The sequence below is a fragment of the Lampetra fluviatilis genome, chromosome 44 (genome assembly GCF_964198595.1).
Source record: "Lampetra fluviatilis chromosome 44, kcLamFluv1.1, whole genome shotgun sequence".
In the NCBI taxonomy this organism is placed as follows: Eukaryota; Metazoa; Chordata; class Hyperoartia; order Petromyzontiformes; family Petromyzontidae; genus Lampetra; species Lampetra fluviatilis.
This window is the reverse complement of record NC_136318.1, coordinates 5,978,064-6,004,506: the sequence shown is the minus strand read 5'-3', so window position 1 is coordinate 6,004,506 and position 26,443 is coordinate 5,978,064. Positions and strand designations below refer to the sequence as shown.

Below are 26,443 nucleotides of genomic sequence, written 5' to 3'. Positions count from 1 at the left end.
TCGCTGTTAGACGCAGGTGTTACCACTACGCCACCACCGCCGCCCTACATTGTAAAGGTGCAGTGATTGCACACGATGGTGCAACGATGGTGCAATCACTGCCGCTACCCACGCATGGGGAAAGCCGAATAGCCGCTCCGGGCTCCCCACCTCCGATTAGCGCGGTTTGTCTACGTACGGTGGGAAGGAAGTTCAACCTACACACGCAAACAAACACACACGGACATATTCGACGACACGTCGCAGTCATATTGGATCACTTTTACCGGCGTTATCGTCGCCGCCGCCCCCTCCATCCACCCCCCCCACCCCCGTGACGGATGGACGGACAGACGCGCGTCCACAACGTACGTACCGAGCTAACGCACGGACGCACGCTTAGAGAGAACCTCCGTCGTAAAGCGTCGACACCGATGCGTGGGGGCGTTTCGCTCGGCAGGGAGGAGGCGGGGAGGGGAGGCAGTGGGGGGGGTTTATGACGACGGCATTAATAATGATCGCCCGACCGAGAAGGCGACGAACGCGCAGCAGCGGCCAACGCGCGCGACCTCTCGTGAGCGAACGAGGCCCACGGATCAGACGAGGAGGGGGGGCGGGCGTGCACACCGTGTGTGTCCGCGCGTGCGTGTGTGTGTGTTCACGTGTGTGTTCACGGACGCGTGTATATTTAGAGACGGGCACGTGCCCACCGCGAAGGCCGTACGGCAGTGGCGCCGCGGGGACGCGCGAGCGATAGAAGCCGCGAGCTCGGTGTGCGGGCGGTCAACCCCCTCCTGAGCCCATGGCCTCCCCACCACCACCACCAACTCCCCACCACCACCACCACCTCCCCACCACCATCACCACCTCCCCACCACCAACACCTTCTCCCCACCACCACCAACTCCCTACCACCACCAACTCCCCACCACCACCAACTCCCCACCACCACCGCCTCCTCCCCACCACCACCAACTCCCCACCACCACCAACTCCCCACCACCACCGCCTCCTCCCCACCACCACCCCCTGGACCCTGGAGAGACCCCGCGGAGCGAAAAACGACGGCCGTGGTTTATGATCCGTTTGCGAAAATAGAAAGGCCCCGCCGAAGGTGATTTCGAAAGCGCACGCAGCGCGTGCCGGCAATTAAACAATCGCCAGTCGATTTTCAACCTTGTAAGTGGTTCTCGGCGAGTGTCATTAGCGTGGGCCACGCTGGAGGGCTATTTTTAGGCTCCCTTAGTAATGTTCCAATGCCAACGTGCGCCCGGGGAAATAGTTTCCAAACCGTCCCTGCGGTTTCCGAAAGTTCGTTCTCGCGCCCGCCCGCCATCCATATGGTTCACTCGCCAACTCACCAGTCTGACTTCCAAAAATTTGCATATCCATGTGCTCACCCGCCCGCCCGCTCTCAACCTTGCAGTCGCTCACTCACCCGCTCCCTTACCCACTCACTCACTCCCTCAACCACTCGCTCACTCGCTCACCCGCTCCCTTACCCACTCACTCACTCGCTCAACCACTCGCTCACCCACTCCCTCAACCACTCACTCACTCGCTCACCTGCTCCCTTACCCACTCACTCACTCCCTCGCTCGCTCAACCACTCCCTCACTCGCTCGCCCGCTCCCTCAACCAACCACTCACTCACTCGCTCGCTCACCCGCTCCCTTACTCACTCGCTCACCCACCCACTCCCTTACCCAACCACTTTCTCGCTCACCCGCTCCTTTACCCACTCACCCGCTCCTTTACCCACTCACTCTCCCGCTCACCCACTCCCTTACCCACTCACTCACCCACTCACCGCAACCACACGCGAAGATGCATACCGCTGGGAGGACAGCAGCAGACAGGGTCGCCTTTAATAATCTAAGGAGGTGGAATCGAACCGACGACCTTCAGGTTCGCAGGTCCAGCGTGCTCACCATTACGCCCCGGAAGCTTCGCTGTGCTAACTCCATCACAGAGTAGATTACGCATCGCACCTCCGATTAGCGCGGCTGGCTACGTACGGTGCGGAGGAATTCAATATGCATAAAAACTAAGTACATATACACGATAATACTGGTAGGAACCTCCTGGTTACACCAGCCCACGGGGGATTATTGTGTCCGTCCGTCCGTCGTGCAGGGAGGGGCTGGGTGGGGGGGGAGGGGCTGGGTGGGGAGGGTGGGGAGGGGCTGGGTGGGGAGGGTGGGGCTGAGTGGGGAGGGGCTGGTCACCCCGTGGTGCCCTTATAAAACTCAACGTTTAACCTACTCACGCCGGCTTGTGCCCGCCCTCACAGTCGGGCATATTTGCGGAATACACCACGCCGCCGTTGACCCTGCAGGCCATTGACCGAGCAACCCGACGTTCCTCCCAGCTCCCTCCGCAGCAGGCATGTGTTACGTAGAGTATATATCATTATTACGTTTGGGAATCGAACCCGGGTCGCGGGGTTTGTAGCGCAGCGCGCTACAAGCTACACTACCGCTCCCCACATAAACATACACATATACACACACACATATACACACACACATATACACACACATATACACACACATATACACACACATATACACACACACATATACACACACACATATACACACACACATACACACACACATATACACACACACATATACACACACACATATACACACACACATATACACACACACATATACACACACACATATACACACACACATATACATACACACATATACACACACACATAAACTCCGTACGCTGACCGAGCTGCCAATCGTCAAGACACGTCGACAGCGCAACGCGATGGTGAAGTAGGGCCGACAGCTCCCCCCCCCCGTCCCACTCTTGCACCCCCCACTCCCCTCTCTCCTCGCCCAAGAGAGGTGGGTGGCGCGGTTCTGCGTTATCTGAGCGGCGGCGGCGGTGGTGGCGGTGGTGGCGGCATTCCGCGCGGAGAAGTCGGAACGTAAACATTGTACTCTTTGGGTCTTTCGGTAAAGTCACGTAGGTAGAATATATAAAAATATATTATTTTGTTATTATTTAATTAGATAGAGGAAAATAACAGCAGAAAAATAATAATAAAAATCTTCTTTTTTATATATTCTATCTACGTGACTTTACCGAAAGACCCAAAGAGTACGGATTCCCGCGGTCACGAAAGCTTCAAGTCAAGATTTCACGTCAACGTTTTTGACCGCGGCCGCAAGTGGTCGGCGCGACCGTGCGTTGGGTGCCGGTGAGCTGGTGGCGAGCGAGATCTCAAAAGCGGTCCCGGGACTCGCCTAAGTCGACTCGGCCGTAAACGAGCACTCGGTGCGGTCCGTGAACATCGGCACATGGGAGTCACACCACCGCTTCAAGCACCTCACCGGCCTTAATAGGCGCTCGCTAACAGCAACCTATGTAGGCCAAGAGGGCAGATCTTTGCCCTATATGCTGTACGTGCAAATGCTTATATAAGTGCGGACGCGTTTGTTTACATATACGATGACGGTGCATCGTCACACAGGGAGGGAAAATCATCGTCACGCGTTGGCTCTGCGATGGTTTTCAGGGTGCGTCTGCGCTAAAGTCTAACTAGCAGCAACGGTGACACCGAGACGACGCTGATATTGGACAATTATAACCAAAGTTACCGTGACCCAGAGTTTATATCCAGAATTATCGGGAACCCCCCCCCCCACCGTTACAAACGGACGGATGAGACACAGACGGACGGACGGACAGAGCTCACGCCTCAATGCTTTCAGCCGTGGTTGGGGTAGCGTCAATAAGAAAGTTACGCGTCAAATAAAAAAAAATCGATAAACACAACGAACTCCTCACCCCGCTGACGACGCGGGAGGTTTGACGACACGTGCGGTTGATTTTATCGCTCCGCGCGTTCTGAACATCGTGTTTCATTCCGAGCGGAGCCGGGTTCCTAACTGGAGGAACATCTGCTTTTGAAAGAGAAGGCTGCCCGCCCGTGCCCGCCCGCCCGCCCGCCCGCCAGCGTAACCCGAGCCACCGCAGCTGGTCCCCGGGCACAGCGGGTCAGGCGGGTCGGAAGAAAGTGCACGCTCGCACGCTAATATCCCACGCACGCCGACGATATCACCCTCCGCACGCTCAAACACGCCTCGCCATTTCCGCGCGCGCGTTCCCCCGTCACTCGCCTGCGGGGCCACGTGGGGCGACGCGCGCGAACGTTGCCAATCGGTTCGGTTCGTGCGGCGAGACTCGCCGAGTCGAGCCGAGTTTTTGTTTTCTTTTTCCCTTCCCTCCGCGGCGCGTATCACAGTTTTAAGAACCGCCAAGGTGCAGCCCGGCAAAACTGCTTTGCCCACGGGTCGTTTTGGCCTACTCCTCCGCGCCTGCTGAATGTCTTGCAAGAGGTGGGAGCGCCCACACTTGACCCCACCACAGACGACCTGCCGAGCGGCTAACAGTGGGGGAGCCCAGCGGGGTGGATAGGGGCGGGCGGGGTGGTTGGGGAATTAGAAATGGTGTCCAATTGTTTCCGCTTCTTCCTCCGTATGGATGCCGATGTAGATGCAGGGCAGCAACTCAAATTTCACATCCAGGTGGTCAAGCCGGACAACCGCGTCAGGAGCAGCGGAGTGTGACGTCACCTTCCTTTGTCGTGGATCGCGTCTCTTACGTGTTGCACGGTTCGTTCTGCACGACCACAGTGCCACGCTGCTGGAGAGGCTTTAATTTTTCATTTGTGCATCAGGCATCCGTATCTGCTGCCATGGTTCGTGCGGCGGATGCGGTTTAGGGTGGACCATAGGGCTTCGTGGACGATGAAACCCAGGGGATCTCGTTTCAACGGCAAGTGTCGGGACACGGAATCGAACCGGCTGCTTCTGGGTTGCAAGTCCACGGCGCGTGGGACCATTGCGCCAACCTCGGCGCTATCAAGCGGCGAACGCGCGAGGCTGCAGCACACGCTGAATGACAGAGCCCACGGCGGCCTTGGCTGGCGGTGAGAGAGTTAGACAGATACCGCCACGCGGGGCCGCGCGCGTCCCCCCTCGCTTTTGCGGCCGGCGGCTAATGTTAGGCTGAGTGAACCTGGGGGAGGCCCGCGGCTGGGTATGTAGGAAACCGGCGTAGAGCGTGGGAGAAAAATGTTCCGGCTCCTGTAACCGGAGTCGAACCGGGGACGGCGTCGACACACACCGATGACGTGCAGCGGGACTTCACGACACGGGCGAAAGCCTCACGTTTCCCCGCCTATTAGGGAATCGGACTCGGGTCGCCGGGTTCATTGCGCGGCGCGCTAAACGTTGCACCGCCGCTCCCCGCGCGCGGCGATGCAAACACACACACGTGAGCTCACGAGCAGGAATTAACACGAGTGACCAGAAGGGAGAGACATCCTTGACCGCAACCCGGGCATCTGTCATCAGCCTCCCGCCCCCGCCTCCGCATCCACACCAGATGGAAATGGGAAATGCCACCGGTGTAGCCAGGGAAAGGGCTTGTCGGACTACGTCGTCAAGAAACAACGCGGGGCGCACGACAAGTGCGGAGCGCAGAGCGTAAACAAATTCCCTGTCGCCGGAGAGCGGCGTCCGGGGGCTCTGAGTGCTTCGGGACAAACAGAATTCTCATCCAAAGGGCTCGGATCCACTTTCGGTAAAGGCATCTAGATCGCGGGCGGGCTGATTGGTGGGTTTACAGGCTGGTTGGTGGGCTGACTGACTGATTGGTTTGTGGGCTGGCTGACTGACTGACTGGCTGGTTGGTGGGCTGACTGACTGATTGGTTGGTGGGCTGGCTGACTGACTGGCTGGTTGGTGGGCTGACTGACTGACTGACTGGTTGGTTTGTGGGCTGGCTGACTGACTGACTGGCTGGTTGGTGGGCTGACTGACTGATTGGTTGGTGGGCTGGCTGACTGACTGACTGGTTGGTGGGCTGACTGACTGACTGACTGGCTGGTTGGTGGGCTGACTGACTGATTGGTTGGTGGGCTGGCTGACTGACTGGCTGGTTGGTGGACTGACTGACTGACTGACTGGTTGGTTTGTGGGCTGGCTGACTGACTGACTGACTGGCTGGTTGGTGGGCTGACTGACTGATTGGTTGGTGGGCTGGCTGACTGACTGACTGGTTGGTGGGCTGACTGACTGACTGATTGGTTTGTGGACTGGCTGACTGACTGACTGGCTGGTTGGTGGGCTGACTGACTGATTGGTTGGTGGGCTGGCTGACTGACTGGCTGGTTGGTGGGCTGACTGACTGACTGACTGGTTGGTTTGTGGGCTGACTGACTGACTGACTGGCTGGTTTGTTGGCTGGCTGACAGCAGCAACAGCAGCAGCAGCAATCCCTTCCATTAGCCCTGAGCCCTTCGCAAAAAGCAGCGCGAGGTGTCCTCCGGACGGGCCTATAAATACGCGCGGCCTCTATTAACGCGCCACACGGAGTGCACCGCCCTCCCCGCCGCAGTGTAAATCCGGCGCGCTTAGCCCCCCGCCTGGCGGGGGAAGCCACAACACGGGGAAGATAAAAGCGAGAGGTGAGCTCCCCCGGCCCATTATTGCGAGCGGTTGTTTGTGCCTCCGAGTGTCCGCATCGTTACGCGCTCCGCTCAGAATAGCCGCGCCACCGACACACTTCCTCGGTGTTTTCCCCGCCGAGGAGGGAGATGAATGTCAGGTCTGAGCACCAGCGGGTTCGGTCCGCCGATTGCCTTCTATGGCTCTATGTGCAAGTCTATGGGTCTCTACGTAGGTCAATGGCCCCTCCATGTACGTTTATGGGTCTCTATGCAAGTCTATGGCTCCCTATGTAAGACTATGGGTCTCTATGCAAGTCTATGGCTCCCTATGTAAGACTATGGGTCTCTATGTAAGTCTATGGCCCTGTATGTAAGTCTATGGCCCCTCTATGTAAGTCTATGGCCCTGTATGTAAGTCTATGGGTCATGAATGTTGGCCAATGCCCCCCAGCAATGGACCGGACATCCACATGTGTATGTGTGTGTGTGTTTGTTTCAGTGTGGCAGAGCGGTGGTGCAGTGGTGATGATAGTTAATTGCTGTGCTGGCGATGGTAGCAGCGGTGGTGGTGGTGATGGTAGTGGTGGTTGTGGTGGCGATGGTAGCAGCGGTGGTGGTGGTGATGGTAGTGGTGGCTGTGGTGGTGATGGTGGATTTAGTAGTGGTGGATTTAGTAGTGGTGGCTGTGGTGTTGGTGGCGGTGGTGGTGACGGTAGTGGTGGCTGTGGTGGTGATGGTGCATTTAGTAGTGGTGGCGATGGTGGTGGCGGTGGTGGTGGTGACGGTAGTGGTGGCTGTGGTGGTGATGGTGGATTTAGTAGTGGTGGCTGTGGTGTTGGTGGCGGTGGTGGTGACGGTAGTGGTGGTTGTGGTGGCGATGGTGGTGGCGGCGGTGGTGGTGACGGTAGTGGTGGCCGTGGTGGTGGCCTTGGTGGAGCGCGTACCTTTGTACTGCGGGGTGAACTGGCGCATGTCCTGCGGCAGGCTCTGGTAGAAGCGGTGCTCGCGCGAGATGAGCGGCTTGCAGATGGTGTGCTCGTCGTAGCGCAGCATGCTCGTGTGGCCGCCCACCTGGTGCACAAACGGCTCCAGCTGGACGCCCCGCCTGCCCGCTGCTGGGGGACCACACGGAGGAAGATGGAACCGAAAAGCCGGAGGTAGGCCGCGGTGGTAGCGGTGGCGGCGGTGGGAGTGGTGGGAGTGGCGATAGCGGTGGTGGCAGTGGAAGTGGTGGTGCCGGTGGTGGTGGCGGTGGTAGTCGTGGTGGTAACGGTGGTGGTGGTGGCGGTGGTAGTCGTGGTGGTAACGGTGGTGGTGGTGGCGGTTGGTAGTGGTGTTGGTAATGGTAGAGGGAGGGGTGGTGGGAGGGGTGGTGGTGGCGGTGGTAGTGGCAGTGGTAGCAGCGATGGTGGCGGTGGTAGTGGTGTTGGTAGTGGTGGTAGTGGTGGTAGTGGTGGTAGTGGTGGCCGTGGTGGCCGTGGTGGCATTGTTAGTCGTGGTGGTAATGGTAGTAAAGGCGCCGGTTGTTAGTGGTGTTGGCAGTGGTAGTGGTGGCGGTAGTGGTGGCGGTAGTGACGGTAGTGGCGGTAGTGGCGGTAGTGGTGTTGGCAGTGGCGGTAGTGGCGGTAGTGGCGCTAGTGGCGGTAGTGGCGGTAGTGGCGGTAGTGGCGGTAGTGGCGGTAGTGGTGTTGGCAGTGGCGGTAGTGGCGGTAGTGGCGCTAGTGGCGGTAGTGGCGGTAGTGGTGTTGGCAGTGGCGGTAGTGGCGGTAGTGGCGTCCCACTCTCTCACCTGCCGGACCAGGGACGAACGTGTCGAGGGCGAGGCGCGTGGCCGAGTCCCTGCTGCCCCTGCGCTCCATGCTCCGCAGGGGCTCTAGCATGCACATGTCTCTCCTCACCATGGGGCTGGGGCGGCACACGCTCGCTCCTGCACAGCCTCACGCCGCTAAACGACAGCAGCAGCAACAGCAACAACGACGTCAATGTCAACCGCAGCTGTGATGACAGCAACAGCGGCGGCAAGAGAGTTGTGCTTCAACTTCGGCGCTCAGCTGAGACGATGATAATTGTCTCAGGGTGCCACGGTGGCCAGGAGATGTTAACTACTTCGCCTGGTATGCAGGATGTCGTGGCTTCGATCCCGACCCCTGACGCCTGCTGCTGCTGTATATTTGGAGTTTGCGTGTCTCTCTCTCTCTCGCTGTGGTCAAGTGGATTTTTCTCCGGGTCCTCCGATTTTCCCCTCCACATTTAGAATCAGCGTGCATTTAGAGTATTTGGCTGCGAGACATTTGCACGTGATAAGCCACTTCGTTGAGCTATGATTTGTGGCCAGGTCGCTTCTGAAAATAACGGTTAATACCAAAAATATAAATTGTACATTTTTTAGTGATTTGTTTACCTTTCTCCGTGCCCCTAACTGGACATCTGTGAAAAAGCGCTTCATAGCTCATCGGATTCCTCCTCCTCCTGCAGTATAAATAAATATTCTGATCCCGAATTGTTTTATAGCGAGTAAAAGAAAACAAACAACGGATTCAACATTTTGGCCGCTGTTGCCGTTACGGATTCAACCGTTGGGTCTCGGCGGCGCCAGCTCAGCAGCTTGTTCCTCCGAGGCCCACCACCACCACCACCACCCACGCCGGCCACCTCGCCGTGGCGCCCTGCCCCAGCCACGCGGCTGTCATCGGACCGTCGGAGCAAAACACCTGTGCGGGGTCGCACCTCTCCGCAGACGGGTATGGAGCCGGCGGAGTGGGCACGGCGCTTGTGGAGTGGCGGCGTTGGGTACGGCGGCGATCGGAGGCTTCGCGAGTCCCCCTACGACGAGTCGCGTTTGCGTCCGTACGCCCCGTCGCCTGCGGGCTGTTCTCGCCAACGGTCCGTCCGCAACGTCTGCCGACACAAAGCAAAACAAACAAAGGTCGTTTTACATCAAATACGGGGGAGGGGAGGGGGGTGACGTGGCAGCTGTGTGAACCGTCCGCGCACCTGGACTTGCAAAAAACAGATCGCCGGCTCGAATCGATCACCCGCCAAACCGCATGTCCAGCAGTGTACACAGACGTTGTCACCGGTGGCGGGGTGAAGTGTGGGTACTCCCCCCCACCTCATTCACGAGTAGGCAGCAAAACCCTCGACGGAGAGGCTCACGGCGGCCCGCTCTGGTCAGGGCCGCGTGTACGTCGGCAGCGGCGCGGGAAGGTACATTTCATGGCTGCGCCTTTATTCTTTTTAGCGTCACCAACCGCGGTGTTTGTTAAACAAAGAAAAAAACAAAACCACAACCAGCGCGCACGTCCCCGTAACCCGACGGCGGAACGTTTCGGGGGTAAACAAGCGGCAGCCGGGCGCGCAGAAACGGGGGAGAGGACTCGGCAAGGTCGGGCACAACGACCCGCCGGTGCGAGAGACACGATAAATTATGAATCAGACTCTGGCGTCGAGTGACCGGAGGGGGGGGGGGTTGCGAGCGCGTCCCGTCCGTACGGAGCTGAGCGTGGGAACGCAGCTGCGATCGGCGCGAGAGTTCATTTTGTTGTTTATATAACTTCTCCCCCCCACCCATAATTTTATGTGGTGAGTGCGATCGCCGTTTGCGGCATCATCGGGGAAACCTCGCAGAGCAGCCCGAACCTGCCCTCGCGTCGGAGAACGGCCCACGGAAGCGTATATCGCGGAGCCGACGCTGAGATCCATTCAAGTGACCTCTGATGCACACCGCCCTGCATATGAGAGTGACGTTCGGTGCATGACACGAGTCAAAACCGATATTTACAATTCTGAGAACCAAATATATTGCGATGGGTTTTGTTTGATAAATACAGGTCATTAGTGACCAGGCTTAGTCCATCAACTCACTACACTTGAGAGCCCGGTTTAACCACAGCTCTCGGTCGATGCGAGTCTCTGGGTCTCGATGTGAGCCAGTGGGCATTTCAGTAAATCTGTCTGTCTCTATGTAAGTCGATGGGTCTCTTTACGTGAGTCAGTGGTGACCATCAACTCCCTGCACTCGGCTGTGGCCCGGATCTGAATGCAGGGACTTGCAGCTAGTTACTGTATGTACGCAATGTTGAACTTCTTTCGCACCGCGCGTAGCCAACCGAGCTAACCAGAGTGAGACCGTCAACCCAACGAACGTCAGAACACAGTTCCATCGCAGGCAGCTGGTTGCGTCGGAACGCAGGAGCTTATCGGTGCCAAGCTCGGCGCTCTTCCATCCACCTGGCCACTGACACTCGCAAGAGCGATTCAGAACACCATTGGAACCTCATTTGCCAGTAAAAAATATGATAATTGGTTTTTTACCCTTCTATCTGGCAACAAAACTGACACCTTATTTACAAGGAGTCATGTTTGCATAGACCACAATACCTGCAGCCATAATGCAAACAAAAAATATAACTCTGATCATATATGCACTGTCCTTGAAGTTGATTGGTGAGGTTCCAATGGTGTAAATGCTTACCCCGAGCTCTCATACTCTGATGGTGCATTGTCTTTGAGTTGTGCGCCTTTTGGCGTCATCTGGTCCAACCCATGTGAGACTAGGCTCTAAGGAAAGCTGTCTCGGGTGTGGACCAATCAACTTCAAGGACAGTGCATATATTTTCAGAGTTGTGTTTTTTGTTTGCATTATGGCTGAAGGTATTGTGGTCTATGCAAACATGACTCCTTGTAAAAAAAGGTGTCAGTTTTGTTGCCAGATAGAAGGGTAAAAAAACAATTATCAGCGATTCAGAAATCGATCGTCAGCAAACTCGGCTCACGCCACCCGCCCAGACTTGCGCCAGCCCGGAGCAAAGGTGGGCAACACGGCGGTAAACATTCAAACCGTGTTACGAAACAATCGCTCGCAACGCAAGACTGAAACGGCAATAAATGTAGACTTGTTGTGGTCGTGGCTGCGGAATTGTTGCGGTTGCGGCGTTCTTGTGGCCGTGGTCGCGGTGTTGTTGTGGTTGGGGCATTGTTGTGGTCGCGGCGTTGTTGTGATTACGATGTTATTGTTGTTATTGTTGTGGGTTTGTTGTCGTGATGTTGCAACAAACACAATGGAAAAAAAAAACCGAGCAGAATCGGGCGACTGTGTTTTCATTGCCGGCGCAGTGAACAGGCGGTTGTGAAACGCGTTACGTTTCGACAACTCGACGCACGCGATTACGTCACCGTCATCGTTCGTGCGTGCCAGTGTGCACGTGTGTGTGCATACGCATGTCTGTGGGAGTACGGGTGTGTGTGTTTGCCGGTGTGTGTTGAGACAGTGGGGGGACACACAGCTGGTACAGCATCTGCCAGTCCATCTCGCAGTCGGTCAACCCGACGGCACCTCGGTCTGTCCCGTGACCTCCTGCCAGCAGCGGCGAGCCCTCCACACACCACGTGATGGCCTCAACGTGCACCTAGGCTGGCACACGCACTGTGCCGACGGTCCAGTGCTTGTGCCAGGCGTAGTGGTGAATGGCATCTACACCACTCCTTCATGTCCCGTCACGACCTTAACAGGCGCTCGCAAACAGCACCTGCCCCATTGGTCTGTGGGGTTTTTTTTCGTTTGTTGTTAACACAGTTGCCGAGAGCAAAGGGCCAGAGGCCAAAGAACGTCGAGCGGTCAGCAACAAACATCACTATCAACGTTGGAACAGACAAGAGTGTAACACGCTTGACCTTGGGAAAGAGATTATACGACGATGGGAAGAAGGGAATTCTCAGGTGAAACAGTGCAAGGGAAGAAGCAGGGTGAGAAGGGAGCTGACCTGTAGTGTGGCGAGTGAGTGAGTAGGTGAGTGACTGGGTGGGTGAGTTTGTGAGTGAAGTGAATCAGTGAGGGCCGTATCATCAATCACCCTGACTGGGTGAGTGACTGAGTGAGGTAGCAGCTGGCTGATCCACCACTAAAGCGGCAGCAGCAGCAGCCCAACTTCAGCTGAGTTTGTGCAGCGTTGCAGGAGTGAAAACCGTTTGGACTTCATGAAGTCATTGCATGACAGCTCACATGAGAAATAAATAGGTTTTTTTACCCTTTTTTCTGGCAACAAAATTGACACCTTTTTTTACAAGGAGTCATGTTTGCATTGACCACAATACCTGCGGTCAGAATGCAAACAAAAAACACACTGATAATGTATGCATTGTCCTTGAAATTGATTGGTCCACACCAGAGACAGCTTTTCTTAGAGCCCAGTCTCACACGGTGCTCGACCAGAAGACGCCAAAAGGCGCGCAACTCAAAAGACAACGCACCATCAGAGTAATGACGGCTCAGGGTAAGCATTTACATCATGAGGGATCCTTTGCCAGTAGCAAAATATAATAATAGTTTTTTTTTATATGATGATGATGAAGCTCACATGAGATTGCTGTGCCAAGCACATTAATGTTTTTTTTTTAACGATGGATAGGAATATAATTTGTCTTATGTAACAATCTGGAAGATACACAGCAGCCCTTTGTCCTTGTACTCCACACCGATGACGTAAGCACGAGTTTTGAAATAATGATGCATTGGGGCGCATTCACGTACACAGCAATAATTATTAGGATTATAATATTACGATGATTGCACTTGTTTACGCTGGCACAAGCCCTCGCTGAGCCTCAAGGCCCTTTTTGCAGGAGGGTCTTGCCAAGTTTTTTGGGGTAGGGTGGGAGGGTGCGAGTGGTGGGGGAGCGATGTTATTGCTGATGCTGCGAATGACTCTCAAATTGAGCCATTTCCAGGAACGTTTTATTCCTGCCAAAATTGGCATGTTTTGGTCAAAACCGGTAACACTGTGCGGTTCGGATTTTCAACTATGGGAAGAAACTGGAGATATCCGGAGGAAATCCATGCATAACAAGGGGAGAATGTACAAACTCCACTCACTCACATTCACTCTACAGAACAGGGGGAGATCATACAAACTCCACTCACTCTGCAGAACAGGGGGAGATCATACAAACTCCACTCACTCACATTCACTCTACAGAACAGGGGGAGATCATACAAACTCCACTCACTCACGCTCACTCTGCAGAACAGGGGGAGATCATACAAACTCCACTCACTCACATTCACTCTACAGAACAGGGGGAGATCATACAAACTCCACTCACTCACGCTCACTCTACAGAACATGGGGAGATCATACAAACTCCACTCACTCACGCTCACTCTGCAGAACAGGGGGAGATCATACAAACTCCACTCACTCACACTCACTCTACAGAACATGGGGAGATCATACAAACTCCACTCACTCACACTCACTCTACAGAACAGGGGGAGATCATACAAACTCCACTCACTCACATTCACTCTACAGAACAGGGGGAGATCATACAAACTCCACTCACTCACACTCACTCTACAGAACAGGGGGAGATCATACAAACTCCACTCACTCTGCAGAACAGGGGGAGATCATACAAACTCCACTCACTCACATTCACTCTACAGAACAGGGGGAGATCATACAAACTCCACTCACTCACACTCTACAGAACATGGGGAGATCATACAAACTCCACTCACTCACACTCTACAGAACAGGGGGAGATCATACAAACTCCACTCACATTCACTCTACAGAACAGGGGGAGATCATACAAACTCCACTCACTCACACTCACTCTACAGAACAGGGGGAGATCATACAAACTCCACTCACTCACACTCTACAGAACATGGGGAGATCATACAAACTCCACTCACTCACACTCTACAGAACAGGGGGAGATCATACAAACTCCACTCACTCACTCACTCACACTCTACAGAACATGGGGAGATCATACAAACTCCACTCACTCACACTCACTACAGAACATGGGGATAACATACAAACTCCACTCACTCACACTCACTCTACAGAACATGGGGATAACATACAAACTCCACTCACTCACACTCACTCTGCAGAACATGGGGAGATCATACAAACTCCACTCACTCACACTCACTCTACAGAACATGGGGATAACATACAAACTCCACTCACTCACACTCACTCTACAGAACATGGGGATAACATACAAACTCCACTCACTCACACTCACTCTACAGAACAGGGGGAGATCATACAAACTCCACTCACTCACACTCACTCTGCAGAACATGGGGAGATCATACAAACTCCACTCACTCACGCTCACTCTGCAGAACAGGGGGAGATCATACAAACCCCACTCACTCACACTCACTCTACAGAACATGGGGATAACATACAAACTCCACTCACTCACACTCAATCTGCAGAACATGGGGATAACATACAAACTCCACTCACTCACACTCACTCTACAGAACATGGGGATAACATACAAACTCCACTCACTCACACTCACTCTACAGAACATGGGGATAACATACAAACTCCACTCACTCACACTCACTCTGCAGAACATGGGGATAACATACAAACTCCACTCACTCACGCTCACTCTACAGAACATGGGGAGATCATACAAACTCCACTCACTCACACTCACTCTGCAGAACAGGGGGAGATCATACAAACTCCACTCACACTCAATCTGCAGAACATGGGGATAACATACAAACTCCACTCACTCACACTCAATCTGCAGAACATGGGGAGATCATACAAACTCCACTCACTCACACTCACTCTACAGAACATGGGGAGATCATACAAACTCCACTCACTCACACTCACTCTGCAGAACAGGGGGAGATCATACAAACTCCACTCACTCACGCTCACTCTACAGAACATGGGGAGATCATACAAACTCCACTCACTCACACTCACTCTACAGAACAGGGGGAGATCATACAAACTCCACTCACTCACACTCACTCTACAGAACATGGGGAGAACATACAAACTCCACTCACGCTCACTCTACTGAACAGGGGAAATCATACAAACTCCACTCACTCACGCTCACTCTACAGAACATGGGGCAGAACATACAAACTCCACTCACTCACGCTCACTCTACAGAACATACAATCCGCAGACAGAAAGACGCCCGCGCCGGACATCGAACCCAGGCACCTTCTTGCTGCAAGGCAGCACCAGTGTTTACCATTGAGCGACAACAACAACAAATTCGAGAGCCGGCAGATGTTCATGCGCGGTGACAGCAGAGAAAAATGTGCCTCTTACCTAACGCTCAGACTGCCGCCGCCACTACCACGTTACGTAACCCGCTCGCGATGGAGCAATTACTGCGATCACATCCGCAACGCCGATTTGCCCTCTGCAGCCGATCACGCTGTGGGCAAGGCCGGCAGCGGTTACGCGACGCTAATTTCGAAGCCCGGCAACCCCCACCCCCCCCCGCGGGGGGTAAGGGGTGGGGGAGGAGGTTAAATCACGCCCGGCTCGCTGGGTGATTCAAAACAATGAAACGTGCCGCGGACGGAAATTCCGCGGGCCTGGCATCAGGGTCGGGATTGAGCCCACGACCTCGTGCGTACCAGGCGAGGTAGTTAACATCACGCCAACGTGGCGCCCCTAAAGAAACTCACAGATAGAGAGATACAATGATGGCCTCACTGACTGACAGACACAGATGCCGATGGACTTGCCAAGTGACGAAGACTGATAGACCAGCCGACAGACAGATGGACAGGTAAAAAATTAATTCGTAAAAACAAAGTTTTTCACTATAAATCCTGTATATGCGTGGCATCAGTTTTATTTTATTATTCATTTCTGTTTTTCTTTAAAAAGAGTTTAATTTTATCACATTGGTATTTTAAATTAAATATGAAAAAAAAAAATCCTAAAAAGTGTAACATTTTGGAAAAAAATGTTTTCACGAAAATAAATTGTCACGCACAACGAGTCTATGTGCAAAATGTCTTGCGCGCTTACGGTCGTAAGCGCGCAAGCAAGCAAGCAAGTGAACTTAATATAAAGGATTTAAAAATTAAAGGGCTGACCGACCGACCGATCAGCCCATGCGCGCGGATGAGTCGGATTGTCGCATCGCCGGTGACTTGGGGAAGGCGGCCTTCGTCCAGGTGTCGATAGAACATGACTACCGCCGCCGACGCTGACGATGTCGTCAGTGACGACGCACCACCTTGTCCACTCGATCGTCTCGGTGGGCCCTCCGTCTGCTTTTAAAATACGAATAAAACCCAAGGCGAAAGAAAGCCGCTAAAAGAGAAAGAAACCTGTCACACCACTGGAACCTCCTTTGCCAGGAGCAAAATGTGAAAATTGGTTTTTTACCCTTTAATCTGGCAACAAAAAAAAGGTGTCAGTTTTGTTGCCAGATAAAAGGGTAAAAAAACAATTATATTTTGCTACTGGCAAAGGAGGTTCCAATGGTGTAAATGCTTAACCCGAGCTCTCATACTCTGATGGTGCATTGTCTTTGAGTTGTGCGCCTTCTGGCGTCATCTGGTCCAACACCATGTGAGACTAGGCTCTAAGGAAAGCTGTCTTGGGTGTGGACCAATCAATTTCAAGGACAGTGCATACATTATCAGAGTTGTGTTTTTTGTTTGCATTCCGACCGCAGGTATTTTGGTCTATGCAAACATGAATCCTTGTAAAAAAAAAGGTGTCAGTTTTGTTGCCAGATAAAAGGGTAAAAAAACAATTATCAAACCTGTCACACTTACCCGTGGCAGCGTCGTTTAGTTTAGTAAGCCCCCCTCCGACTCTGATTCCGGTCTCATGAGGTGGCAATCTGTGACTCGGGCAATGCTAAAAATAGACGCTTTTAAAATTTTTGGATAATACCCCAGTGCCGATGTCAAAAAATACCTCTCGTAAGGCAGGATTTGCAAGAGAGACGTGTCGGGCGACGCGTGAGTGGCTCTGTGAGACTCTGCGATGAGCCAGACAGCTCGAAACTAAACAACTTTTTATTCTACTTTACCAAGTAAAGCCCACTTAGCAAAATAAAAATTTTTTCAGAAGCGACCTGGCTGTCGCAAATGATAGCTCAACGAAGTGGCGATTCACGTGGAAATTGATAGCAGCCAAAATACTCTAAACCCGTGTTGATTCAAAATGTGGAAGGGAAAAACCGGAGGACCTGGAGAAAAATCCATACGGACGAAACTGGCAAACATTGATCAAAATCGTGGCTTTGGCCATGGAAACAACTGCGACGAGCACGGTTGGCTACGTGTGGTTTCTACGTACATCCGTACATACGTACGTAGAAACAAACACAGAAAACGAACGATAAATCAAACGAAGCAATGCACCTGTTACGCCCCCGACAAACGGAGAGAAACATCGTTGTTGGACATCCAGGAGACTTCAGGGACTCCGGGAACCCTGGACACGCACAACCACGAGCGTAACGACACCCTGGGATAAAACGCCGGGGCTACAGTCGTAGCGTTATCCCACCCTCAAAACATCCCGACCTGGTCGGGTTCACCCGCTTCCCACAACCCAGCACAGCGGCTGACACTTGCGTTGGTTGTCAAAGGATCTGCGCGGAGTTCCGACCGCGGCCAAACGAGTGGCCAGCAAGGGAGGTGTTGTGGCGTTGTCACCGCAATCAAGTCCGACGACACGTCGACAGACAATGACCAAACACGAAAACTTCGCAAAGGGGCTAATCCTCGAGACTACTGAAATCTCAACGCCGCGTGGTTTAAACAAAAGCTAGCTTTTAACATCTGTACCGTAATCGCAACGCTACCACACTGCCGCTCCCCACCATAAACACAATCACGCAGACACGCAGACACACAAACACACAGACACACGAACACACAGACACGCAGACACACAGACACGCAGACACACAAACACACAAATACGCAGACACACAGACACACAAACACACAAACACACAGACACACAAACACGCAGACACACAGACACACAGACACACAGACACACAGACACACGAACACACAAACACACAGACACACAAACACACAAATACGCAGACACACAGACACACAAACACACAGACACACAGACACACAGACACACAGACACACAGACACACAGACACACAAACACGCAGACACACAGACACACAGACATACGAACACACAGACACACAGACACAAACACAGACACACAGACACACGAACACACAGACACACAAACACACAGACACACAGACACAAACACACAGGCACACAGACACACGAACACACAAACATAGACACACAAACACACGAACACACAGACACGCACACACGCACACACACGCACACATCATTAACAGCACGACCACAAAGCCGGGGTCAGACGTAGCGGTCAGCAGCTTCTTCTTCTTTGTCGTTGACGCCAAAGCGTTGGCAGCGTCACCGCGCCGCGGGGGTTGCCAAACCACCCAGAGGGCGGCCGCACGGGTTCGAACCGGCGGCAGCGCAGAACGAACCCCGGACACGCGCGCGTCCTCCCTGCGGGCTCTGCGACGTCTCCCCACACCGTCTCCCCCAGCGTCTCCCTCCTACCGTCTCCCTCCTACCATCTCTCACACCGTAGCCATCCTCCAAACCTCTCCGACGAACAACCCCCCCCTCCACAAACCAAACAACAATGAACGCCGTCCGAATCTCGGCGATAAACAACACGCGCGGGAAAAAAACAGGGAACGCGTTGCGCACGCGAGCCTCACCAGGTGCTGCAGGAGTTCTAATCGATGGGGGGGGGCCGGTACGGGCGCTCTCTGTAGGTAAATCAAAACAAAGCGGGCTGCAGGGGTAGGGTGGAGCGGGCTGAGGGGTGGCAGTGAAGTCAAAACGAACTCAGCCTCCGCTGCCTACGCTCGTTCCGTGTGGTGGCGTGGGGGACGAGTGGCGTGGAGGGCGAATCGCGTCCGTGTGAGAGCGTGAGAGGGATGGGGGCAGGGGGCGTCAGAGGGAGAGCGTGTGGTGGTGGGGGGGTAGAGAGAGGGGGTAGAGAGAGAGAGTGAATGGGTAAGGAGAGCAGAGCGTGAAATCTTTTTGTGAAATCTTTCATTTAAAACGGGGGGGGGGGGGTTTACATAAAGATTTTTTTTAAACGAAATGATGACCCAAGCAAAGTGCCGACTACACCGAGCATGAGAGAGAGGGAGGAAGGGGGAGAAGAGAGGGAGATACGGAGAGACGGCGAGCGATGCGAGCGGGGGACGTCACAGACCGACACGCGCTCAAAATAGCTCCCAGCCACCGTCTCTCCTCTGTCCCTCTCTCTCCCTCCCTGTCCCCACTCCCTCCCAGTGTTGTTCCACTCTTCACCCCCCCCCATCCTCCTCCTCCCCTCCTACACATGCCCCCCACCACCACCACCGCCACCGCCCCAGCTCGCTAATTCTAACTCTTTACCGGTGACAATTAGCGTTCGCGTGGGGGAACCCCGTTGGCCCGCAACCTCCCGCCCTATGTCGACATGGAATACATTAGCGCACGCCGTGCACCGCGGCCGTGCGTGCTCCTCGCCGTGGCCTGTGCACTGCAAGTCGCCGACTAACATGGTACAGCGACGCAGCGAACGGGAGAATACGCAAGTGAGATTGAAGCCCTGGGGAGGACCCAAAGGCTTACCTATAGAGCCTCGTAGACTTAGAGACCAAATAGACTTGCATAAGAGACCCGTAAACATAGAGACCCACGGACTTAAATAGAGACACGTATACTTACATATAGACCCACTTACTTACACAGGGACCCATAGACTTACACAGACACCCATAGACTTAAATAGAGACCCGTAGACTTACACAACAGTCTCATAGCCTTGCACAGAGGTCCATAGACTTACATAAGAGAGCCATAAACTAAGAGCAGGGCTTAATTCCAGCCGGCTCTGTCCTGGTCAGGCCACCCGTGCAGCAATAGATGTCCACACCACCGGCCACACCGCATTCAGCCCGGCCACACCACAACCAGGCCGCCCACTCGCTACGCGGCCTCACCGCTACCACTGCTCATCTGCCACCTTACTCCGGTCGACCGGCGTGTCGTCTCCCACGGAACGCCGCGCGTGGTTTTTTTTCACGCATCGCGGGGGAATCCCATTGCGTCAGGCGGACGCCGTAGGACCACAACATCCCATTTACATCGAGATCCTACGGACTTATATTGAGCACCCGCAGACTTACATCGAAACCCACACAACGTACAACACACACTGCGCGCACGCGTTCGCTCGAGAGGACTATGGCTCCGTTCCGATGTGTCCTGCGGCCGTGCCGCGTGTCGTTCGGCACGGTGTCCGACGTTCCGCTGCGCGTGCTGGGAGCTTCTTCGGGAGCCGAATGCTCCACTTTTGAGCACCCTCTGTCCCTGCACGGCACGACCGTAAAATAAATAAACCCTACTCGGCAGCAACGGCAAGATCACCGTTACGATTCAAAAAGTACTGAACGTTCCTTGGATGTTCCAAGCTCGAGACGATATTTGACCAAAACGCAACGTCAACAGGCGAAGCCGCTTATTAACCTGCGCCGCGTTCCAACTTAAAAAAAAACAACGACTCATCGCGTTTTTAATTCCCAAACTTGCTTTTACGAGTTATCGTCTTACGCTGTCCGACCGTGTGTTAGCGTGCGTGCGTGTGCGCGCGTGTGTATATATATACGCTATATATATAGTAAACAGGTTTTGGCTGTTCCCTCCGTAACCGTAAATCGTAGCGCAAAGAGGACATACTCACATGCCCGCGAGCCGAACTTGGTTGTGAGCCGCGGGCCGGCGCAATAAAAGTGTCCCCTGCCGCGGTCGACCGCCGGCTTGCCGATGCGCGTTCGCCGCGACGCGTCACCGGGGGAGGGCGCGCGCGCGTGCGCGTGTGCGCGCGTGTGTACGACACGCGCGCACACGCGCGCTCACGCGCGCGCGCGCGTGAGCGGTGAGCGGTGGGAGAAACATAAACAGGAGCGCGACGCGCACGGGACACACCTCCAACACGCGACTTCGGATCAACGCGCGCGCATGCGCGTGCGCACACGCGCAACGAAAGCGAGCCGGGCAGCCCTAGGCATAAGGCGAGCCTCACTGCTGCTGCTGCTGTGTGTGTGTTGAACTTCTTTCGCGCCGTACGTAGCCAAACCGCGCTAATCGGGGGGTGCGCGCGGCGGGGGGGGGATGACAACAATCTCAACACAAAAAGCAGTTCTAAAGAAATGAGTGTTTCAATCTCGATGATTTAACAGTGCGCAGCTCCCAGCGGGGGTTTCCTCATATCGGAAGGAAGAAGGAAAGGGAGGAAAGCGAATTAAAAGTTGCAGAAGTTCCATCACAGGACGAACCGCCAAGTCGCGTAGCCCGCGAGCTCACGTGCGTTGCCCACCCCATGCCGAACGAATCGCAACGAAACAATTCATGGAAGTTTGTTGAGGACATCATTCTCATTTGGCTCCTTGAGATCTGGTCCGCTGCACTCGGGCACCGATTACAATGCCACCCTCATCGCCCCCCCCTCCTCCCCACGCCAACCCCCGCACCTCCGATTAGTGCGTTCGGCTACGTACGGTGCGATAGAAGTTCAACGTACACACACGTACACACACGCGCACACACGTACACACACGTACACACACGCACACACGCGCACACACGTAACATTGCGTAACGGCAGCAGTGGCCAAAACGCCGCGCAGCGCGATCAGGGAGCCTCGATGATGAACACGCGAGTAAGGGGAGCCAGGCAGACGCATCCACGGGGGACTCCGATTAGCCGGGTCTGCGACGCACGGCGCGGAACAAGCTCACCGTACTCACCGTACACAGAAGAACAAGCTCACCGTACTCACCGTACTCACCGTACTCACCGTACGCACCGTACTCACCGTACGCACCGTACTCACCGTACTCACCGTACTCACCGTACGCACCGTACTCACCGTACGCACCGTACTCACCGTACTCACCGTACTCACCGTACGCACCGTACTCACCGTACTCACCGTACGCACCGTACTCACCGTACTCACCGTACTCACCGTACTCAAAAGGCGCACGAGCGCGCCAGGAGGAGGGCAATGCCCGCCGCTAATCGCGATGGAATGCGCGAGACCGCCCATATGTGGGCATTCGCATCGGGCGCGCTGCGCGTTGCGTTTTCGCAGCGGTGGGGCGGCCGGGTTGGCTCAGGGGTCAGGGGATAAGAAGCCTGGGTTCGAGTCCGGGTTTCAGACGCTGCCCGCGACTGACGCGGGTTTCCGCGCGTACCGAGTTGACAATAACCAACAACAACAACAACAACAACGCGTAAAATCTTGGTTTCACACTGCAGGTTGAATAAATTGCCATACGGCAGGGTCATTGGAAGGGGTCTCGGAGGTAGCTCTGTCATATCTACTTCCAAATCGTTGCACGGCGAGACGTCAAGAGCACAATCTCAGCGGCGCCGCGGTGGCGAGATGTTAACCCCCTCGCCTGGTGTGCAGGAGGTCGTGATCCCAAACCCCTGACGCCCGCTGTATATTTGGAGTTTGCATGTTCTTGCAGTGGACGGACGGATTTTTCTCCGGGTCCTCCGGTTTTTCCCTCCACATTTAGAACCAACGTGCGTTTATTTGGCTGCTGTACATTTCCACGTGGTGATAAGCCACTTCGTTAAGCTGTCGTTTGTGGCCAGGTCGCTTCCGGCTCAGTGGGCCTTACCTGATCAAATAAAAAAATCGTTTTCGGTTGAGGCAATAAAACTTCGGGAACAAGACATATAATAAATTCCCCACACCTGCATTGCAAGACTGACAGCGAGAACCCTATACAATGTTCAACAAATTTCGATGTAAAGCTTTCGTGACTGCAGGGATTCATCTTCTTGGTTCTTTTGGTAAAGTCACGTAGAAGGGAAATAATAAAATAATAAAAATAAAACATGATGCTGCTAATCCGGCATAATGCACGGGCATATGACTTTGAAACCCCCCGCCCACCTACGCATTTCACAAGTAGTACTAATCCCATATCTGAATTTCCCATAAATATGCTAAATTCCTCTTGATATGCAAATTATTTTGTCAAGGCGCTCTTCCCCCTCCAACCCAGCTTAAATATACGCTCCAAGCCTGGGGTGTTTCATTCAGACGCTGTCTTCCCGACAGACCTGTTCTTCACCTGAGGACGGCTGCTTGCGTTGTGGCCGAAGCGTCGTGAGAATTATTTTATTATGTTTTATTTTTATTATTTTATTACTTCCCTTCTACGTGACTTTACCGAAAGAACCAAGAAGAACGTTCGACAAGGCGCAGTGCACTTATCCAGGATAAGCCACACCGAGACTCAAGGTTCTTGGGATTTTGGAAGTTTCACACATCTCAAGGTGATCCACTCACCCTCGCCTCCACACCCCAGGATCGGAGGCTTGCCCCTTCACGGCCGGCTCATTGCGACACTCAGTGCCGGATTAAGCTAGTGCGGGGCCTGTAGTATGTGTTATAAAGGGGCCCTAAATAAAAAAAATATTAAAACACACATTTTTTACTTGCATAGTAAAGTAATTGTATTTTTTCATTTGCTATACAGCCAGATAATACGACAAATCGCTAAGCTTAAACACCCAGTCGTTCATAAAAGTTGAAGGCGGTATAGTACTATACTCATAGAGCAAGTGCAGAATCACTGAACCGGAATTGACAGCTTGAATGCGTTTAGCGCGGGGCCCTTTAAAGTGCAGGGCCCGTAGCATATGGAGCTAATTTTGCTACGAGGATAATCCGGCACTGACGACACTCACCGCCACGGCATCCCCAATCCGGTAGTGCCTGTCAATTACCTTAGAATGTCAGTAATTGAACTGGAGCCTAATTCAAAGGGCACATCTTTCACAGTGGATAAAGTTTCACTGGCATTAATTTTCACATCCAATCACCCACGTGTTTAAATATACCCGAAATAGACAGGCCTAAAAAAAAAATCTAGCAGGGTGAACCACATTTATGTTGAACTTCTTCCGCACCGTACGTAGCCAACTGTGCTACAATCGGAGGTGCGGGGGACGTACAACAAACTAAACATTTATAAAGAAATGAGTTTTCAATCGAGATGATTTAAAAGTGCATTGCTCCAGTGGCTTCCTAATATCGGAAGGAAGAGCGTTCCAGACGGCCGCAGAAGCGCATCTGAAAGCGCCGGGGCTGTGCGGTGACCGCCGCTGTTCGATGGTTAGCCCACAAGCCACCGCTATGAGGATGACCGGAGTTCGCTCTCTTCTATTCTGCACGACTGACCGTGGTCTCGGCGTTATTAGACGCACGAGGCAATAAGACGCACCCCAAAATTGTGCCCGGAGTTAATAGAGTTATACAAATCTGGTCACACACACACCAGAAAAAGACTAAGATCCCCCCAGTAGAGCCTTAACGAGCACCTATCAAGGGTGGGTGGGCCAGCACCACGCCCGGTCGCCTTTGTCTTCCCAGTGGCAATGTTTGCACATCGCGCTAGGTAGTCATGTTGAGGCTAAGTCGACCTAGAGGAGGCCCAGGACCGGTTTAGATACTCGTCACTGGTGTAGGCCGTGAGCGGGGAATTGAACTTGGGTCAATGGGTTTGTAGCGGCAGACCAACACACACTAACGCACACTCACACACACTAACGCACACTAACACTAATACACACTCACTAACAAAGATCCCCCGTATAGCCTTAACAGACTGTAGGGGCAAGTGCTGTTAGCGAGCACCTACACTCACTAACACACACTCTAACACACACAAAGACACACTCACACACACGCAGCAGAGCGGATTATACAACACACGGCCAACGTTCTTGAATTACAGGGGTGAAAAGTGCGATCGTCTAATCCGGCGAAGACAGTAACACTAGCAATGCCTTACCAGTGTGTGCGCTTCACCGACCCTACAGGTAACAGTGAAACCAAGGCTTACCTGTGTGTGTGTGTGTGTGCGTATGGGGAGCGGCGATGCAACGCTTAGCGCGCCACGCTAAGAACCCGGCGGCCCAGGTTCGATTCCCGCTCACGGCGAACACCAGTGACGATTATTATCTGAACCAGTCCTGGGCCTCTCCTAGGTCGACTCGGCCTCAAATGAGTACCTGATGTGATAACATCGCCACATTAGAGACAAAGGCGGCCGGGACGTGGTGCTGACCACCCACCCCCACGTGTGCCGTCCCGGCCTTCATAGGTGCTACTTTCTAACAGCACTTGCCCCAACAGTCTGTTTAGGCTGTACGGGGGATCTTTGTCTTTGCTTTTATATGTAAGCAATTTAACACGTGTCAGTGTTTGTGTAAGCCCATCCACGTGCCCCTCGTGACAACCTCTCCGCGTTGCCCTTCAAAGACTTCTGTCCGTCCGTCTGTCTGTCCGTCTGTCCGTGTGTCCGTCTGTCCGTGTGTTGAGGCTGCTCCCAACAAAACCACCAAGGGGAGCCAAAACGACGCAGGGGGGGGGGGGGTGCGTTGCGATCCAGAGAATGCGGCGGTCGCTTCACTTTATACGGACAGCGGCGTTCACGCTCGCTAACTATACGGCCACGGAATAATAGCTAATTGCCAATGGCGCCATCCATCGCAACGGCGACAGGGCCCTTGTTCATTATAAAACTTGTAAACGCGTTTTTTTCTATTTGAGCACGTAAGGCCACACTGAGTTACGCAGCTCTTTTTCAAAAGCGGCCTGTCCACAAAGGAGAGCTCAACGAAGTGGCTGATCACATGGACATTTATATAATACTCTGAACGCACGACGTGATCGAACCCACGGCCTCCTGTAAACCCAGCGAGGTAAACGACGTGGAAAAGTCCATCATCGATGTATAGGAGCCAAATACTCGAAACGTGTGATGTTCATTCTAAATGTGGAGGGAAAAATCGAAGGACCCACAAACAAACATTTCCACGCGATTCACGCGGACCGAGACGCCAAATATACCGCAGCAGGCATCAGGATCGGGGATCGAACCCACGCCCTCCTGCACACCAGGCGAGGTAGTTTGCATCTCCTAGCCACCGAGGTCGCCATCCACTGGTAAAACACCGCGGCGTTCACGATCCGAGGGGTGGCAGCGGCCGAGCCGAGCGGCAATCACGCGCTCATGTCAGGTGAGTGGAAAGATTGAGACACTTG

General features: G+C 53.8%; 1 protein-coding gene across 6 annotated transcripts in view; it reads right to left on the bottom strand.

Annotated features, from left to right (window-relative positions):
• The window catches only part of LOC144947339 (inositol hexakisphosphate kinase 1-like), a 33,169-nt gene extending 11,966 nt beyond the window's left edge, over nucleotides 1-21,203 (bottom strand). The window contains exons 1-4 of one of the 6 annotated variants that reach the window (XM_078876609.1): nucleotides 21,052-21,203; nucleotides 9,191-9,361; nucleotides 8,253-8,408; nucleotides 7,408-7,578 (exon numbers count right to left, since the gene is read on the bottom strand). In XM_078876609.1, coding sequence (XP_078732735.1) covers nucleotides 7,408-7,578; nucleotides 8,253-8,364 — 283 coding nt within the window. In that variant the 5' untranslated portion in view covers nucleotides 8,365-8,408; nucleotides 9,191-9,361; nucleotides 21,052-21,203. Of the gene's footprint in view, nucleotides 1-7,407; nucleotides 7,579-8,252; nucleotides 8,409-9,190; nucleotides 9,362-9,619; nucleotides 10,349-16,368; nucleotides 16,560-19,030; nucleotides 19,231-21,051 lie in introns of those variants that run through there. The other 5 variants (XM_078876611.1, XM_078876610.1, XM_078876607.1 and 2 more) reach the window with 5 other exon arrangements.
• Between the last annotated feature and the right edge of the window lie 5,240 nt (nucleotides 21,204-26,443).